We start from the raw sequence: 18018 nt of genomic DNA, 5'->3' as shown, positions 1-18018 counted from the left end.
GGAATGGCAGCTGAAGCATGAAGGGACATCTAAATCTTTAGCATCCCTGGCACATAAATATCTTGTGACACTGGCCACAACAGTGCCATGTGAACACCTGTTCTCACTTTCAGGTGATGTAAACAAGAAGCAGGCAGCGTTATCTCCCACAAATGTAAACAAGCGGGTTTGTCTGAGCAATTGGCTGACCAAGAAGTAGGACTGAGTGGACTTGCAGGCTCTAAAATTTTACATTGTTTTATTTTTTAATCCAGTTTTTTTGGATAATTTTACATTTGTAAATTCAACTTTCATTGTAAAGAGATTGCCCTACAGTACTTGTATTAGGTGAATTGAAAAATACTATTTTGTTTTTTACAGTGCAAATACTTGTAATCAAAAATAAATATGTGAGCACTGTACACTTTGTATTCTGTGTTGTAATTGAAATCAATATGTTTGAATATGTAGAAAACATCCAAAAATATCCAACAGCTCGATGAATTGCAATTAATTTTTGTAATTGCTTGACAGCCCTAGTATTTAGTAATTCCTGGTGGTAGGGGACACAGAGGCAATGAGTTTCTTCAGACACAGAACAAAGTTTGAGCGCTAATAGCCGTTCAGTAGGGGAGAATTGCAGCTCCCACCCAGGTTTCCATAAGTGTATGTAAGTCAAACCTCTCCTAAGACACAGTGGGAGGTGGAATTTATAGCTGGATAGGCTGTATCCCCGCACACTCCAACACTTTGTGGACAGGTGTTCCAACCACGGTGACACGTACCAAGCCGCAGACAAGCTCCTGGGTCGCCCATTGGCTAGAGTTGTCTCTATCAGCTCTTTCATGTCCTGAAAGCTGTGGTCAGGGACTTTTTTCTGAAACTGCTGCAGGGAGATGGGGAAGCCACGCAAAGGCCAGGGCACAGCAGCAAGGTTTCTGTGCAGCAACACTGGAAACTCCAAAAATGAGCCAAGGAAAATGAAAGCCATGTCTTGGGTGCAAAGCTGGTGAACGCCTGGCTACAGTCAGGCTCAGGGGAGGAGATTCTATGCCTCTTCCTGTTACAAACAAGTCAGGATAGCGTGAGCTCTTTGAGGAAGTGGCGTGGGAGATAGGCCGAGGGTGCCACACATGGGGTGACACCATAAACAGAGGCTGGCACAGAAGGTGCTTTCTCTGTGGGAGTGTCAGGAACTGCATGGCTGCCTATTGGCTTGCAAGTGGCATTTAAGGTGTTTGGCTCTATAAAGCCCTAACTGGCCTTGGACCTGCCTATTTGTGATGCCTCCACCCCTGGCCACAGAGACAGTCAGCGGCGGCACTTGAGCTGCATTCCTCCAGATTTAAAGGCAGGGGACTGATAGCAGTAGAGTGCTCTCTGCGAATGGCCTTCAGGTTTGGACCCAACCTCCCTCTTGGTCCAGCACAGCCCTGGGGTTGTGCTGCAAACCAGGAATTTACTGTGGCTTTTGATAACGGAGATGGGGGCTGGGGGTGGGGAGGCAGAGTTTGCTGCTAGTTTTAGAATTTGCATCTGTAGCCTGTCAAAGGTGCTGGTTTTAAGTCATTCTTGCTAGTAGGCTATAAATAACCCCCGGGGGATGCCAGCAGAGCTGCTTTCCCCTGGACTTGTGTCAGTCACCCGGCAGCCTTGGCAGCAGATTAAGGACTATGTGAGCCAATCACTAGATGACCCTCACCTGGGCCAAGGCCTAAAGAAATGACCACACAAAAATACCGCAGGCAGACATCACATCAAAGCTCATTCTTGCTCCTCGTGCCAAACACCTCGCCCTGAGCCAGCCATTCACTTGGCACTAAGAGGGTCCTGTTAGGACAGTGCGGGCCCTGGCCTGAAGTCAACTGTGCCTGGGAAAGAGTACAGAGAGTGTTGGAAACAGCCTTAAAGGGTAAGTCTACCCTGAACTGAGAGGGGTTTCAAAGACAAGGACCTTGAGTTTTAGTGTTGCAGCATCAGGTGCTGCTATAGTGCCCATTGCCATGCTGTGGAAGTGCAGGATCACTAGGTCACAAGCTGTTTTCTGTCAGCATTGGGCTCTAGCATCTTCTGCCCATGGCCGGCTTTAGGAAGTGCAGGGCCCAATTTGAATAGTTTTGACGGGGCCCGGCAGGGATGACTCACCTAGTGGTGCTCTGGGTCTTCCATGGCACTGAAGGACCCGCCGCCGAAGACCCGGAGCAAGTGAAGGACCCGCCGCCGAAGACCTGGAGCACTGCCGGGTGAGTAAAAATTAAAAAGATGCCTGTTAGGTCCTCTTCTTTAGGGCGCGGGGCCCTCTTAGGCATGGGGCCTGAATTGGGGGAATCAGCCTAAAGCCAGACCTGCTTCCGCCAGCTGGGCTCGAAGGGCAGCCCCAGGAATCAATTCCCCCCCCCCCATTCTGTTATCCCTGCACAGAATCAGTGAGGGCAGCAGCACAGATGGGGAAAAGGGTCCTGGGTTAACTACACCGAACTGGGAAGGAAAAGCCCAAGTCGCTCTTAAGCCTGTCCAAGGCAGGATCTGCCAGCCACGCAAATTGTGCCATGGAGGCATGCTGTGGTGGGTGGCAGTGAGAAATCATCTGATGTGAGCAACATAGCAGCCTTGGTGGGGGTGGGAGGGCAAAACCTCCTGCTGGTCCTCCCCCGCTTTCCTGTGTCCCATTCTCTGGTGGGCTAGTGAGGAGCTCCGGGTGGTGCTGAGCCCCTGGGGGAGGTGGTGGCATGGGAAGTGCTGCTACTGATGGGAGATGCTGCAGCCAGTTGAGAGCTCAGACCAAAGAGACGGGAGGCTCAGCTGCTGAGGCAGGAAACCTCTGGCTGATGAGAACCTGTAGCCACAAGTCCTCAGTCAGGGCCAGAATCTGCCCAGGTAGCTGAATAGAGACGCAAGTTTGTCTTGTTGGGGCCTAGGAGCCACTTCTGTGGGGAGGCTCAGCTCGGGGTTCCTGCAGCACGGCCCCGGCCCAGCTCACTGCCATGGAGTGGCTATAACAAGGATTGGGCCGTCTGCGTGGCTCACAGGAGCAGTGCTGGCAGGCACATCCCACTCAATGGTGCAGCTGATTTCAGCACTGCCCAGGCCAGGCTCTGCCTTGTGTGATACAGAAGCTGCAGGAAAACATGGCCCAGGAGCTGGGAGTTGAATCCCTTAATGTGGGACCAGTTTCCTCTCCTTTTGGGTTCTCGCTGTCAGCGAGGGCAGACGGGAATGGGATCCACACTGCACTTCGTAACAAAGGCTGGGCCAGAGTCTGGTTGGGGCAGGAGAGGTGAGGTGAGGGACCATACTAGGCGCCAGAGGCAGTGCCTGGGGAGCAGGAGATGCAAGGCTGGAATGAAGGGTGGGGATGGAGCAGCAGAGGCAACGACATGACACGTGGGGTGGGGGGAGGAGGCAGGGCCAGATGGGGCAGGAGAAGCAGGGCTGGGGTAGAGTGTGGGGATGGAGCAGCAGAGGCAAGGCCAGAGGGCTGTACTAAGCGGACAGTGAGTTCTGCAGCAAGGGCAGAGTTTGCAACCTGCTGATCTCAGCTCTTGTTCTGCTGAGTGGCCAGCCAGCTCCAGCTCTTTGACCCAGTGCGATGGGGAAGGAGGGGGGGGAGCTCATTGAGTCCAAGACTCAGCCCCTGCAGGGGAGCTAATGATGTCAGCCTGTGTCGCATGCTGTGGCCGGCTGTGGGGGTGGGGGACAATCACAGCCTTCCTCTTCTGGAGTGGCTCCCAACCCAGCCCAAGGCTTCCATTGTACCACTGTGAAAAGAACAGCGCTAGCAGCAACCCTGAGGCTGGGCTCCCTCTGCCCACTGCACCCAACTAGCAGGGCTGCTCAGACCCGGCTTTGCAGAGGGACAGCCCAGATGGAGGGGAGCAGGACCCTGCTTGCCCAGCCACCCTCTCCTAAACTGCCGAGAGTGACGCTGGGGACTGATCTGGGATGGGGGCTAATCCCTCCCTCTCTACTACAGTCTCATGGGGCAGCCCCCAGGAAGAGCCAGCATTCTCTGCACAGACAGCACCAGGCCCCGAGGCATGCCCATGCTCCAGAGCTGGGGACTGGCAGGGGAGGTACTGGTGTCCACCCATGCTGCCAGTCACTGGGCAGCAGCGAGGGGCATTTGTCTTCCCACCAAACTGGAGGCCTGAGCCCACGAGACATGACACAGCCCTGACTGAGCCTCCTGTCTCCTCCCAGAGCTCTGTGTTAATCCATAGCAACCCAGGAAGCCTTTGGCCAAATGCCTAATTCTGCAGGGCTGTGCAGAGCGTGCACTGAAGTGCACCCAGGGCGTTCAGGGGCCAGCCCAGACTGACCCCGCCAGCCTCATGGCCAGGCACCTCCCTCAGCTCAATGCATGCTGTGTTGTCTGGCCCGTCTGCCAGGTTCCAGCCCCCTATTCGCATTCCAGCCCTTTGCCACGTGTGAGCCACTGGATGCAATGTCCAACATACCCCCACCACATGCTGTTTCAATTGCTGCGATTACAACTCCTGACCAACCCCATCGCTCACATGACGTCCCTCTCGCTGTGCACCAGGTCAGCTATTGTTCCCACTTGGGAACTGTTCCATTCTCCCAGGGAGAGACATCAGCCTAGGATCACTTTGCCTGGCCATTTTGAAGCCTTAGCTCCACTCCCATCTTCTGGTGCTGACCAGTTCTCAGTGACTTTTGCAACAGCCTTGTCAGGGGGCAGCAAGGTCTGTCTTGGGAAAGGTGTCCCCTAATGTGGGGTGCCTATGTGCAATCCCCTGGGGTTCTGCAGCGCTCAGAACTCACGGTGCTAGGTGAAATCAATAGGCACTACAGAGGTTCCAAGAAGCAAGCCACAGCTATCTCAAGTTGGGCACCCAAACATAGGTCCAAGTTCACTAGCCAATGCCCCAGCCCCGAGGCTGACCATGACTGAGACACAGTGAGTGATACGGGGCTAGTCACATTTTCCAGCTCACTCCTTATTTGATCTCTGCAGCCAGTTGAGATAGGTGCTGAGTGCAGTGCCCTGACTGACCAGGAAGGAGTGCTGCTGAGCATGGCTCTTCCCCCACCCCGGAGCTGTGCATGCTGACTCCTTCCCTGCCACAGTGGGACAAGTGCAGTTGCAGAGGAGCAGCCTTTTGTTGCTCTGCATTCTGTGCCTCTGTTCAAAGTTTGCATGGAAAACTCCTGTCCTTATAGCCTGCCCCACCCTACGCATCAGCAGGGAAATGCACCACTGCTTGCATCATGTGCTGCAGGGCACCTGACCCACAGGGAAGAGACGGTGTATTTGCTTTAGGAGTACTCTGAAAGCAGCTAGGTAACTGTAGAGGCAGAACAAAGGGTGGCTGAGTGCCAGGGGTGAGAGTCCAAGCATAGACCTTGGGTCAAATTCAGACGTGTAAGAGGGCACAGCTCCCATTGACTTCACTGGGCCTGGACCTGGGCCTGCTCCTAACAGGGCTGGATGTGGCCCTATTGGCACTGAAGCAAAGGATAGGCCAGCAGACTGCAGGCCATGGATCTCAGTCTCATTCTGCCTGAGCCTGTCTGTCCTGCCCCAGCTGAGGGGACAGGAACCACAGCCAAACTCACTTTCCTGAGCATGCCAGCTGGCTGCTGAAGTGTTGCTAGGCTGCTGCCTTGGCAGGGCTCACATGCTGATGTCCCCAGCGCTACAGGGAGACACAGCAGGGCCCCTGTTCTTTGGCTTAGCACCGTACTGGTTGCCTGCTCCTGGGATGATGGAGTGGGACTTGTCTGTGGCTCTTGTTTGCACTGGCTCCTGTTTGCCTTGCAGGCTATGCTGATTCCCACCCTGTATTTTCCCTTTCCCAGGAGAGGCAAGGCCAGAACGCCCCCAGGGGGATTATAGCCCCATCTTAGAGCTGGGCTCTTCACTGCCAAACAAACCCACATCTATAGCAGGCCGGATGAAAAGGAAGAGCCTGTGTGATCCCAGGGAGGAGCACAGCACCAGCTAACCTTAACAGCAATCCCCTCCCCTCCCACACACACTAACCTCAGGCCCTGTGACCACCAAGCGGACCTCAGAAATCCACCGGCAGCTGTGACTATGAGTGATGCCTGAAAACAGACCAGGAAAAGTCCCCCTCCCTCCCCAACATTGCACCACAGAGCCTTGGCTCAGGCTCCTAGCCTCAGCAGTGATATCTTAACCTTCCGGCTCCACTAAGTCCTTGTTGCCAAATGAACCTTCATCACTCCAACCCATCCTGGGATTACAGCCTGACGTACGTCATATGGGGTCTCTCACTGGCCCCGCTCTACTGGGTCTGGGCCTCCCAGCCCCTCACCCCCTTCACTAATGCCGAAATCAGGTGTCTGCAATGGACGTAAAGCCTGGAGCAATCAGGGATTAGCTAAATAGAGACACCATGGAAAGCCAGCGCAGGCACACCTGCTCCTTCGGCCTGGGGGGATTTAAGGGGAACCCAGCACTAGAACAGCAGGGGTTGCAGGCTGGGTTTGAGGGGCACTGGCAGAGCGGGGGGTGGGGGGCGGGGGGTGCCCTGGGCTGCCTGTGGGAACTGAAGGGCATCAACAAGTCTAGAGACGGGGAGCTTGGCCAACTCCTGCCAGTGCTGTGGTTGTCTAGCCAGCACTATTAGCTCCCCAGGGTATCTCAAGTGCCGCCACTCCCTCCTAGCCCCAGTGCCTCTCTCTGGGGCTGTGTGTGCACGGATCCTTCCTCCTCTCTCTGGGGACTCCGCTGTTCTGCTCATTTCACTGCAGTGGGGGCCTTTAGCAGAAATAAGAAGTGAAAGTGGAATGAGGGGATTCTGCTTTGCCTTTTCCCTGTAGGTCTGAGTGAAAACAGCAGCCAGCAGAAATGTCACTTCCCTCTCCTGAGGGGAAGAGACCTGAGTTGTGGCACCAGGCTCAGACATTCACACAGGATGGGATGGAAACCCCTTACATGGATGCAGAACAGCAGGGAAATCCATTCTGTTTGTAGGACCTGCAGTTATTCCTGGGGAAGGAGCAGTAACATGCTCCTTTGGCCTGAGCTCTTGATATAGGATTCCAAGTGTTCCACCACCAGCACTGACGGTGGGTGTTTACATGCATACCTGGGAGTGGGGGCTGTCCCTGGGATATCTGTGCACTGGTTGTGGTTCCATGCAGATGCAGAAGGTTGCAGTGAATAGCCACTATCCCCCCACCCCCCTTTCCTGGGGGAGACTTTATATCAGGGGGAAGGCAACCTATGGCACGCGTGCTAAAGGTGGCACTCAAGCTGATTTTCAGAGCACTCACACTGCCCAGGTCCTGGCCACTGGTCTGGGGGGTCTCTGCATTTTAACTGAATTTTAAATGAAGCTTCTTAAACATTTTAAAACCTTAGTTATTTTACATACAACAATAGTTTAGTTATATATTATAGACTTACAGAAAGAGACCTTCTGAAAACATTAAAATGTATCACTGGCACGCAAAACCTTAAATCAGAGTGAATAAATGAAGACTGCACTCTGAAAAGTTGCCAACCCCTGCTTTATAATTTTCCTTACCCTGTGGCCCAGACTGGAAACCCTCATCTGCCACTTGTGAATGGGGGAAGTAACAAAGGCCTCTGGCAGGCAGGCACTTGGTACAGTGTAATTGGGGTCCAGGGAGGCACACCTCTGCCAGCCCACGGACCACTAGCAGGGAAGACCCAGTCCCAGGGTCCGCACTCAGGCTGCCAGCCCTCGCTGGGGTCTGCACCCCCAGGCCCTCCCTGAGTCCCTGCCAGGGTTACCGCTGCTGGCCGCATTAAAGCCGGTGACAGGGCAGAGGTGCCCGGCTCCAGCTGGGTGATGTGGTGGCCTGGTGCCAGGCTAACCGTGGGGCAGGGCGCCCGCTCCCCCTATGGTGCGGCCCCTGGGTGCCAGGCCCCAGGCTCTCTCAGGGGCTGGGCACGGGGGGGGGGCGGCCGGCAGCGGGGGGTGGCACTCCAGGGGCCAGTCCCCAGCGGGGCTCGACGCGTGCTCCGGGCTGGCCCCGGGGGCGGGGCGGGGCGGGGCCCGGGCGACGATGAATGGAGCGGGCTGCCCGGCCCAGCTGCCGGCGCGATGATCGCGGTGTCTATCCCCGCGGTGGGACCGGGGGCCGAGGCCGAACCGAGCCCGGAGAAGACGCACACGGTGAGGGGTCGGGTCCGGTCCGGTCCTGGGGGTCCCCGGGCTGCTGCTGGCTCCTTCCCCCGCCTCCCAGCCGCTGCTCCCGGTCCCCTTGGCGCGGGGCGCGTCGCCCTGGAGCACCCGGACTGAGCCCGGCGCCCACGTGCGGCCCCGCGGCTGGGGGGCCCGGCTCGGACCGCACCTGGCTGCGGGGAGCTGGCCCGGGGTGGCGGAGGTGGGGCGCGGCGCTGCGGGCCGCGGGCTCCTCCCGCAGGTGCTGAGTCCCGGGGCTGGGGCCTGGCGCAGCCCCGGTCTGCAGCCGGGTCACGTCGCGCCGGGGCCGGGGGAGCCGAGGGTGCCGCGCCGGGGGGCCAGTGCACAAGGAGCCCGAGGTGGGGCCTGGAGACCCCAGCGCTTCTCCCTTCTAGTGCCCCGGCCCCATTAATGAGTAACAGAAATCCAGGGCCGGGGCTGGCTCCGCCCTGTGGCGCGACTGGCCCAGGGCTCCCCTCGCTCCTGCCACCCGGGGGGGCTTGTGGCAACTTTTCCTTCTAACCCGCTTCAGGCTCTGCCCGGGGGGTGGAGAGGGAAGGGCCGCGGGCGCAGTAGTGTCCCCCTCCCCCGGGGAGAACAGGGGGCTGGAGGGGGGCGAGCCAGGTCAGTAGTTAGCGGCAGCGGCGGCTCTAGGGGTTTTGCGCCCCAAGCAGGGCAGTCCCCGAAGCCTGCAGCCCCCACGGCCCGCGCGAGCTGCGCTGGTGCCTGGGGCCGCCCCTGGTTAGCGGTTCCCATCCGCCAGCCCAGACCCGTGCACAGGGAGAGGCCCAGCCAGTTAATAGTAAGCGAGTGACCAGTGGCTTTTCTCCGCCTCCCCCCGGGGGGCTCCGGGAGCCAGGGTCTGGCCCGCCCCCGGCTGGCCCTCGCAGCAATCCCCCGGACCCCGCTGTCCCAGCTCCTTGGGCTGAGGCCCCTCCGGCCCACCGGGGGGAGAATTGTGTGTTTGCTGCTCTCCCAGGGTCGGAGTCGGGGGCTCTGCAGGAGCCAGGTGCTGCTGGGACTCTAACCCCCAGCGCTGCAGCTGGCTGTGGGCTCAGGAGTTGTGGGTTGAACCCCCCCGCTCAGCAGCGTGTAAAAGCTACAGGACTTGGGGCTGGCGTGTGGCATAAGCACAAGTCCCTGTCTGGTTATAAACATGCCAGCCCTCTGTAAGGCAGGGAAAGGGTTAAACCCTTCCAATAACTCCTCCGCAGCTCATCCCTCTGCATGGGAGGGCAATGGAGCAGGGCGAAGCAAGGCCCGGAGGCGCCCCCCCGGCCCTTTTATGGCATCAATCAGCAGACGGCCATCATCTCCTCCCTGCTCCATGGGCACTGATAAGGTGGGAGCTGGTAAAACTCCCTGGCCTGCCTGGCTGATTGGCAGCAGCGTGGCCTGGGCTGGGGACTTGAGTTCACTTTCTCTCTATTCGTTCCTGCCTCCTGCAGCCCTAAGCCCGAGGGGTCTGTGCTGGCCTATGGGCTCCCTGCCTTCCCCAGAAGCAGGCTGCAGAAGAAGCCCCATGTGGTGCCAGCCAACATACTCAACATTTTCCCAACCTGCTGATTCAACAGCCCCTCCCCAGCTAGTGGCTGTCTATCTGCACAGCTGTTAAACATTCCCCCCTTCACTTCCTGCAGCTGGGGAAGGCAAGCGGATCAAAGTTCACTACTGTCTGGGCCTGCTCTGCTCTGCAGTCCTCTGTGTCCCATCAGCATCAGGCTGAGAGGATGCAGGAATGGTCTCGCTAGCGCTGTGTGCAGAGGCAACACCACTCTCCACTCCTGCTGTTTCCCTGCTTATAAATCCATGGAGCATGCTGGCTGTCTTAGCTACAGTGTCCTTCCCTGCCTGCCCAAGCCCTGTTATGCTGGGTCAGGCTCCCTTCATGTCCTGCTTCTGCTGGAGAGAGACAGCCCTGATGTGACTGGCAACAGGGTCTGCCTCACTGCGTGTGTGCTTGGCCAGCAGCCCAGCCGTGGGTGTTGACCTAAGGGGCTTCCTGTGTCTTGCTCCCAGCATGGGTACAAGCAGGTCACTGTGCCCCTGGCATGCACTAGCATGTCTTCTCATCTGGGCAGCACCAGGAGGCTGGGGGGTCTGTGAGCTGGTCCCAGCAAGTTGTTTGTGAGATTGTTTTGGTTCTCTGATTGGATGAGGAAGGACTGAGGAGCCCCTGGGGCTTAGCCTGTGTGTGTGGGGGTTATGGGGGAGGAGAGAGAGAGAGCTGAGGGCCCCTTGCAGGAATTCTAGGAGATGTTGAACGCCCTCCTTTCTGGCTGCCCAGGCCTGGTTTGAAAGTCACTCGCAGGAGATGAGGCTGCTGTGAGCCATCTAGGCTGGGTGCTGGCTGCAGTTTGACTTGTGTTGCTGTGAGACACTGAGTAATTCTGTACTGTTAAGGCTGGGGAGGCCATGGCCAGATCCTGCCTCGTTCATTTAATTGTCCTCTTTGCCAGGGCTCTGGTGAGGGGTTTTTGGGTCCTATCCAGCCATGTTGGGCAACTGTCCAGCCAGAGACCCAATTCCAGCCCCTTGAGTGAGGGGAGCGTGTGCGACTTGTTGCCTGCTGTGTTCGTGTGAGCTGAATCCAACACTAGGAGGAGCGAAACGAATGCTCGAGGGGTGTGAGCATGGTGCAGGCAAACAGTACTGGGCTAATGAGAAAAGCTTTGCTGCATTAGCTTGGCTTTACCCGCCACCGTGTGTCAGACGGACGCGTGCACTCACAGTGTGCAATTGTGCAGCCGTTGTCAGATTTCATGTGCTCAGCGGGGTTAAACATGGTCAGCCCTCAGATGGGAGCCCTCCAAGCTGCCATGGTATCGATGCTCACTTTGCTGCTCTGTGTGGAGCTATGGGGCGCTGCGCTGCTGGAAGGGCCATATTCCAATGTGGGGCAGTGCTGACAGCTGATCATTAATGATCGCTGGCACTCTTTGACAGGTGGGTGTTAAGCCTGGTGGTCTGGCCCAATTCCTAGCTATGTCCCAGCCTCCTTGCAGTGCCAGTTGGCTACAATTCTTAATGTGCTACCCTAGCGTAACTCTGATGTAGCTGTGCATTGCTCAGGCAGAGCATGCTGCACCCTACATGTGATGGTGGCAGCATCTCCTCTATCTCTGCTGTGCAGGGTGCGGTAGAATGGGAGATGTGATGGATTCCTGAGTTCAGGGAGCTGAGCTGTGCTGGCCTGTCAGTTGCATGAGGCCTTTCAGCCAGTTTGCAGATGCTAAGGATGGCAGTGCTGTGCCCTGCAAGAGGGGAGTTTCTGTAGCTGCACTGCTCCCCTCTCAGCTGGAGCCAGAGCCTGCTCTGAAAGAGCCTTTTGTGACTCTGTTTGCTTCAGCCTGACACTGGATTGTGCTTATGCAGCTGCAGTGCATTCTGGGAGAGGGAACACAACTGCTTTACTGCTAAGCAAACACTGCAGTTTCACAGCCCTGTGAGCAGCTGCCCCACCCAAGGGGTGCAGGGAAGCAATGTCTCTTCTCCAGTCGAAGGGGCTGGGGGTACTGGGAATGGGATGCTCTTATTATGTATTTCTGCACTAAGACTGGGGCCTGTCAGGCCTGTTTCACATCTCTCCTGTGCCGTTGCAGGTGTTTACGGTGGAGGTGCTGTGCAATGGCCGGAAACATACCATTGAGAAGCGCTACAGCGAGTTCCATGCCCTGCATAAAAGGGTGAGGGCCGGCCGGGCAAGCAGCTGGAATGGGGAGTGGGGGTTAACTCCACGTTACCATTGCCACCTGCAGTGCTGCACAGCAAACCCCAGGGAACTGATCTTTCCACGGCCACAGGGCCCAGCTGCTGCCTTTGAAGAATTCATCCTGCAAACGTGCCGTCTGACAGCATTTTCCTCCACACATGTGTTGCCAGATGTTAGTCTATCTCCTTGTCCATGTTCTGCTCCACTGGGGTATGCTCGTGGATTGGGCACATGCCAATTACAAGGGAAGTTGTGTCCCTGCCCACAGCCCTGTGTGACTGAAACAGGGAGATGGGATAACATGGAGCTCTATGTAGTTCTCTTCCCCCTGCTGCACTGTGCCTGGGGCCCATGGCCCTTCAGTCAGCACCAGATTAAGGCCTGGGCAGCAGCAGCCTGAGGTGAGGTGTTGTTTACTCACCTTCTGTGGGTTTGTTTGTTTTTTTTAAAAGGGCTTGAAAATACGACAGAGTGTAATTGACATGGCGACACCTGCCTGAGCCTGTCCCTGTGAGACGGGGACCTGCGTTATCTCACAGGGGTGTTCATGCAAAAACCCCTGGGGGCCTCACCAGCACCACCCTGATAGAGGATCCCGGCAGGAGGGGAGGAATGCTGGGGCCCACCCAAGCAGATGAACTAGCAGCTGGGGCATAATGTTGGAGAGGTGGGGGCATGCTGCCACCCCTGCTGGTGCTGGGAGAAGAGACCTTTGCAGTTCCTGAGGGGGCTCAGTGCTGCTGTGTCAGAGAGGAGAGGGGTCATCCTGCCATGGTGGGGTACATGGATCCCCAGAGCAGAGCCTCTAGCCCAGGGCCCCACAGGACCCTGGTGTCCTGTGGCTACAAGCAGCAGGTGGGCTGTGACTCGGTCTGATGGTAACACCACATTCTGCCCTAGATAAAGAAGATGTGCAAGGTCCCAGATTTCCCCCCTAAGCGAGTCCCCAACTGGATGTCGAAGGTGCAGGAGCAGCGACGGCAGGGCCTGGAGGTTTACATTCAGGTAGGATGTTTCCTCACAGCCTGCGCCTGGGACTCCATTGCTGGGTTTGAGCCTGCTGGAGTGGATTTGGGCTTGCTCCCTTAGAAAGGCCCAAGTGCTCTCTGCTGGGGTGAGGGGCTCTGGCGAGCTCTAATCTGCCCACTCTCTTTTTGCTGCAGGGCATCCTGTACTACAACAAGGAGCTGCCTAAGGAACTGCTGGACTTCCTGAAGCTCAGGCACTTTCAGCAGGATGCCAAGGCCAGCAGTCTGGAGTGAGTATCCCGAGGCCTGGGGTGCCCACTGGTGGAAGCCAAAGTCTAATAAATTTGGGACATCAGGAAGCTCAAGTGATTCCTTGGTGGCCTCCCTGGGCATGGGAGGGGCTGGCGGGGTTAGTGTTCATGTGAGGCATCATTGCCTAGTGGTTGGCGCCACTAGGTTCTAATCCCAGCTCTGCCAGTGACTTGCTAGATGACCCTGGAAAGGTCCCATCCCATCTCTTGAATGCCATTTCCCCACCCGTGAAACAGGGCTAACTGCTCATGCTCCCCTGAAGGCAGGCTAAGGCTGCCTGACTAAGAGGGACAATGTGTTACAATGGGGATTTCTACCTGTTTGCTCAGCCCATTAGGCTGTGGCCTCTCACCTGTGCAGCAGAGCAGTTCTGTGCCTCTCCTGCAGGGGTTGTCCTAGCAGCCCTGCCCCGAGTGCACCAACACAGGGCATCAGCTGCAGCACTTAGCAGCTATTGAACTTGTGCTCCCCTACCTAGGACAGATTTAAATTGCCGGTGTGCAATCTCAGCCACAGATGAGATGTACCTGGTCCCTGATGTCTCCAAGGTTGTATGTCCCTCTCTCAGCTCTGGACACATAGGGGACGGCAGCACCTGTCCCCTCTCCAACCCCCAAGGGCCTGGGCCCATCACTCCCTTGGCTGTTTTCTTGCAGCTCCCTGTGTGACTTAGTCTGAGGAGAGATAAGTCGCTCTTCTGCCTCCTCCCAGGCCCTGTGCTCCTCCCAGTGCGACAGTTGGGACCTTGCTCCAGCTGCAGGGGGCTGATGGCAGGGCTCCCAGTTTCTGACTGACCTCCTCAAGCTCTGGATGGGGGTCCTAGCTCATGGGCTCACTGCCAGAGCCTACTGCCTGTGCTGGCCTTGTCTCTGCTAGCTGGGTTGCCTGCAGGGCAAGGGCACCCCCTGGTGGCTGGTTGCTTCTAGAACAATTCTCCCAACAGTGGGAGCTCAGCTCAGCTCCCTTGTTCAATTGGAAGAAACAGCCACTTTCCAACGCTTTGTCTAGATCCCTGCGGGAAAGGAAATCCCCTGCTGGCTGGAAGAGCCGAGATGATAGGGGAAGATGGGCTGCACTAAGGAGCCCCCTTATAGAGCAAAAGGGAACCTGCCCTGGAACTACAGTGCAGGTGCCTGAGAGCCCCACTGGGCACTAATGAACTGTGCCCCATGCCTACCCCCCATGCAGATGGGCCAGGACCCAGGCACTGGGGAGGCGTGTGGGGGGAGCCTGTCAGGCTGCTCTCACTAGCCATTCATGTCACTGCCCCAGAACAGCCAGGTCCTCATCGGCCTCTCTCGTTGCAGCCACGGCTTCCTGCTCTCCCACCGGCCGGTTATGATCTTCCACAAAGACCCATATGTGCTCCCCTCCTCCACAGGTAAGGCAGGGGCACTGGGGTCCTGGGGCAGGTGATGCAATGGAAATGCTGTGTGCTGGGCTGAGGGCCCGGATTCCCCTGCTCCTGGGCAGGCTGCTGCCAAGAGCCTCTTCTGGGTGTTTGCTGCTCCCAAAGGGATGCTGGCATCCTGCAAGCTGGCTCCCTTTACTAAGGAGGAGTGTACTGTGAGGTGCTGCCCCCTGCCCATCTTCTCTTCTCTCACATTTGCAACAAAACTGCCCCTTGGCAGCATATTTGGCTAGTACATGAGGTTTAAACCCTACAACTGCTGCCCGCACAGCGGCCATTTGAGTGTTACCGGGAGCAGAGCAGGACCCACCTGCTTCCCCACATTTCATAAAACCAAGAGGAACAAAGGTCTCCGTGGGGCCTGACCTCTTTTTCCCTCTTGTGCAGTCCAGCTGTTGCAGCGTGGCATCTAGCCCACGCAAGTGTGCCAGGCAGGAATGGTCTTCAGGAGAAAAAATATTTTTCTAACCACCCCCTGCTCCATCCTCCCCTATAAAGCTGGGAAGAGGGCAAAGGCCCTGGTAAGAAGATGTAAAAACTGCCCACAGCTGCACAGTCCAGAACAATGGCCTGGGACGGTTGGAGTTTTAAGGGGAAGTTTTTTGCCAAATTTTGCAGTGGGGTCTATTCTGCTGTCTTAATTTCCCCTCCCGTTGTTTCAGAAGCAGACAATACTCTAGTTCCTGCCATGCAGTGCTGTAGGCTGCTGTTAGACATGCTCTACTTGTGTGTGAAGTGCTGTCCTGGGGTAACATGCAGCCTAGAACCTGGCTCAGCTTGTAAAGGGCTTCTTGGAATCCTTTAGACAAGCTAGGCCAGTGGGGAGCATGGGTTATGGCTGGAATAGGTTAGCTGCAGTTCCATTAGTCCAGCTCCCCCTTCCGAGGGGATCTGATGCCCTGCAGCAGCCCTGTCCTGTCAGCAAAGCTGGAAACAGGAACTGTTGGCAGTTGCTGGGCTGTCACCTGGTTCTAAATCTTAATGTAAGAGAGGGTGGGGAGCTGAATCTGGTATCTGGTCCCCCTTTAACTCCTGCAGGCTAGAGCGCTGCAGTGGGACTGGAACCCCGCAGGATCTGCTGCTGTAATAGCAGGAATAAGATTAAAAGTCTCCTGCAGGGCTCTGTTCCCAGAGTTTGGTCTAGTTCAGGGGTCTCAGACTCAAATGACAAGGGCAATATGAGGTCTAGTGAACTGGCCCAAGGGCTGCATCACTGACACCCTCACTGTCCCCAGCTCTGCCCCCACTCCACCCCTGCACCGCCTCTTTCCCTTTCCACCCCCTTCCCCAAAGTCCCCACCCCAATGTTGCCCCTTCCCTGTCACCACAGTGTGCAGGGAGTTGGTGTGTGGGGTGCAAGAGGGATGCAGCAGGGGGTCGGGGTGTGGCAGGGGCCTCAGGGCACGGAGTTGGGTGCAGGAGGATCGGCAGGGGGCTCAGGGCAGGGAGTTGGGTGCAGGAGGTGTGGGGATCGGCATGGGGCTAAGGGCAGGGAGTTGGGTGCAGGAGGTGTGGGGATCGGTATGGGGCTAAGGGCAGGGAGTTGGGGTGCAGGAAGGGTGTGAGCTCCAGCCTGGTGCTGCTTACCTAGAGTGGCTCCGGGGTGACAGTGGCATGCATTGGGGCCAGGGCAGGCTCCTGGCCCTGCACCAATGGCCTGGGACGGTTGGAGTTTTAAGGGGAAGTTTTTTGCCAAATTTTGCAGTGGGGTCTATTCTGCTGTCTTAATTTCCCCTCCCGTTTCAGAAGCAAACAATACTCTAGTTCCTGCCATGCAGTGCCATAGGCTGCTGTTAGACATGCTCTGCTTGTGTGTGAAGTGCTGTCCTGGGGTAACATGCAGCCTAGAACCTGGCTCAGCTTGTAAAGGGCTTCTTGGAACCCTTTAGACAAGCTAGGCCAGCGGGGAGCATGGGTGATGGCTGGAATAGGTTAGCTGCAGTTCCATTAGTCCAGCTCCAGGAAGCAACCAGAACCACGGCCCCTGGGGGAGCGGAGGTGGGCACAGGGCTCTGCTGCTGCTCCTTTAGGTACCTTCCACGAAGCTCCAATTGGCCGCAGTTTCCTGTTCCTGGCCAATGGGGGGTGGTACCTTGAAGTAAGCCAACACAAGAGCCCTCTGCCTCCTAGGTGCTGCCAGCTGCTTGAGTGGCACAGGGCTTGCAGCGCCATAGGGGGCAATCCTGCAGGGCTGAATTTAGTCCTGCAGGCTTTAGTGTGCCCACTCCTGGCCTGGAGGTAGGCAGAGGGGTGGGGTGGGAGGGTGGTGTGGGGAGCTTGGTGGGCTGCATGTTTGAGACCTTGGTCTAGTTCCAGTCTTCCTGCTGCTGCCAAGAAACAGCTATACTTTTAACCCCTTTCCTCTCCTGTTTTGCAGAGTTGCTGCCAGACATAGTTCTGAGTGGTGTGTTGCGAGGCTTCTACAGACCAGCAAGCTGCTGCTGGGAGAAGGCCGCCCTGAAGTGCTTAGCAGGGCCCCACATGCTTAGCCAGCAGGGCTCCTGAGGGTATTCACCACACAGCCATTGCTCAGGCTTCACCAGCACCACTACTGGCGTAGGAGCACTGCTCGGTTGTTCTATCTAGGGATTGCGCCTGTATCTCAGTGGCTGTGCCTTCCCTGGCATGGGGTGATGGACAAAAGAGGGAGATGCTGCTGAGCCTGGGGGCTGGTGCCTAATGCACATGAAGACTGGGCTGGAAACACTTCTAATGAACAGGGCAGCTGTGAGGCCAGACCCTAACTGCTCCAGCAGTGCCATCTCTGACCACAGCATGGGGAAGTGCTGCAAGCTGCACTCTGGCTGGGATGGCCAGGCTCAATGCCAGTGCTTATAGCTACCTATAGCTCTGGCTGCAGCTCCATAGAGCCTAGAGGGGGAGGGGGTGGTGTCCTAGACCCCTGCAGAGCCCCATGGGGAAGGATTGGTCTCCCAGAGGCTAAAGGGAGCTGTGCAGATGTGTATAGACAATAAATCACTCAAGCCTGGTTTGGAAATTGCTGCTGGTTTATCTGGGACTAGAACCTAGGGCCCATAAACTGTGCGTGACATGCCCTGTTTGGCCTCTCAGCCAAGGGGTGAAAGAAGACAGAAGCCTAATTGCAACCACAGGATGTTCTCATGGACAAGGTACTGGGCAGAGCCCCACCACTGGGTCTGTTGCCTGTGCCACACCTTAACCAAGGGAGGGATGATGTACTCAAGAAGGGAGAATGAGTGGGTCCTAGGGACTGTGGTAACTGGCAGGGGCTGCACTTCCTGCTCCTGAGGCACCCCCCTGCAATAGACGGGAAAGTGCAGACACCATGCTGACCTTGCATGAGGTCCAAAGCTGAACAGGGACCTTGGAAGCACCTGATCTAACACCTTAGCCACAGTGGTGAGGCATAAAAGAAGCCAAAGGCTGGTTGTTGCCCTGCTCAGGAAGAAGCTATTTATGCAGGGGCTGTGAGCTGTGCCTTCTCAGAGGCCAGGGGACATTCAGGCCCTA

The 18018-nt window shown here is 56.9% G+C and overlaps 1 protein-coding gene across 1 annotated transcript; it reads left to right on the top strand.

The window, feature by feature from the left end:
* Window positions 1–8001: 8001 nt before the first annotated feature.
* On the top strand, window positions 8002–17938 carry SNX22 (sorting nexin 22). Its single transcript, XM_030578311.1, has 6 exons — window positions 8002–8114; window positions 11726–11809; window positions 12736–12840; window positions 12999–13093; window positions 14423–14496; window positions 16904–17938. Exons 1-6 carry the CDS (start codon window positions 8043–8045, stop codon window positions 17029–17031), a joined length of 558 nt encoding a protein of 185 aa, XP_030434171.1. The 5' UTR covers window positions 8002–8042; the 3' UTR covers window positions 17032–17938.
* Window positions 17939–18018: the final 80 nt, after the last annotated feature.

Source organism: Gopherus evgoodei, chromosome 10, assembly GCF_007399415.2.
Source record: "Gopherus evgoodei ecotype Sinaloan lineage chromosome 10, rGopEvg1_v1.p, whole genome shotgun sequence".
Lineage (NCBI taxonomy): Eukaryota > Metazoa > Chordata > Testudines > Testudinidae > Gopherus > Gopherus evgoodei.
Note: the sequence above shows the minus strand (reverse complement) of the source record. Positions and strands in the feature narration are given on the sequence as shown.

Bases quoted from the DNA above. Each gene is read 5' to 3' on its own strand.
- SNX22 (XM_030578311.1), top strand. From the start codon at position 8,043: ATGATCGCGGTGTCTATCCCCGCGGTGGGACCGGGGGCCGAGGCCGAA. The intron at 11,810-12,735 runs GTGAGGGCCGGC...ATTCTGCCCTAG, and splicing joins TCCATGCCCTGCATAAAAGG to ATAAAGAAGATGTGCAAGGT. The intron at 14,497-16,903 runs GTAAGGCAGGGG...CCTGTTTTGCAG, and splicing joins TGTGCTCCCCTCCTCCACAG to AGTTGCTGCCAGACATAGTT.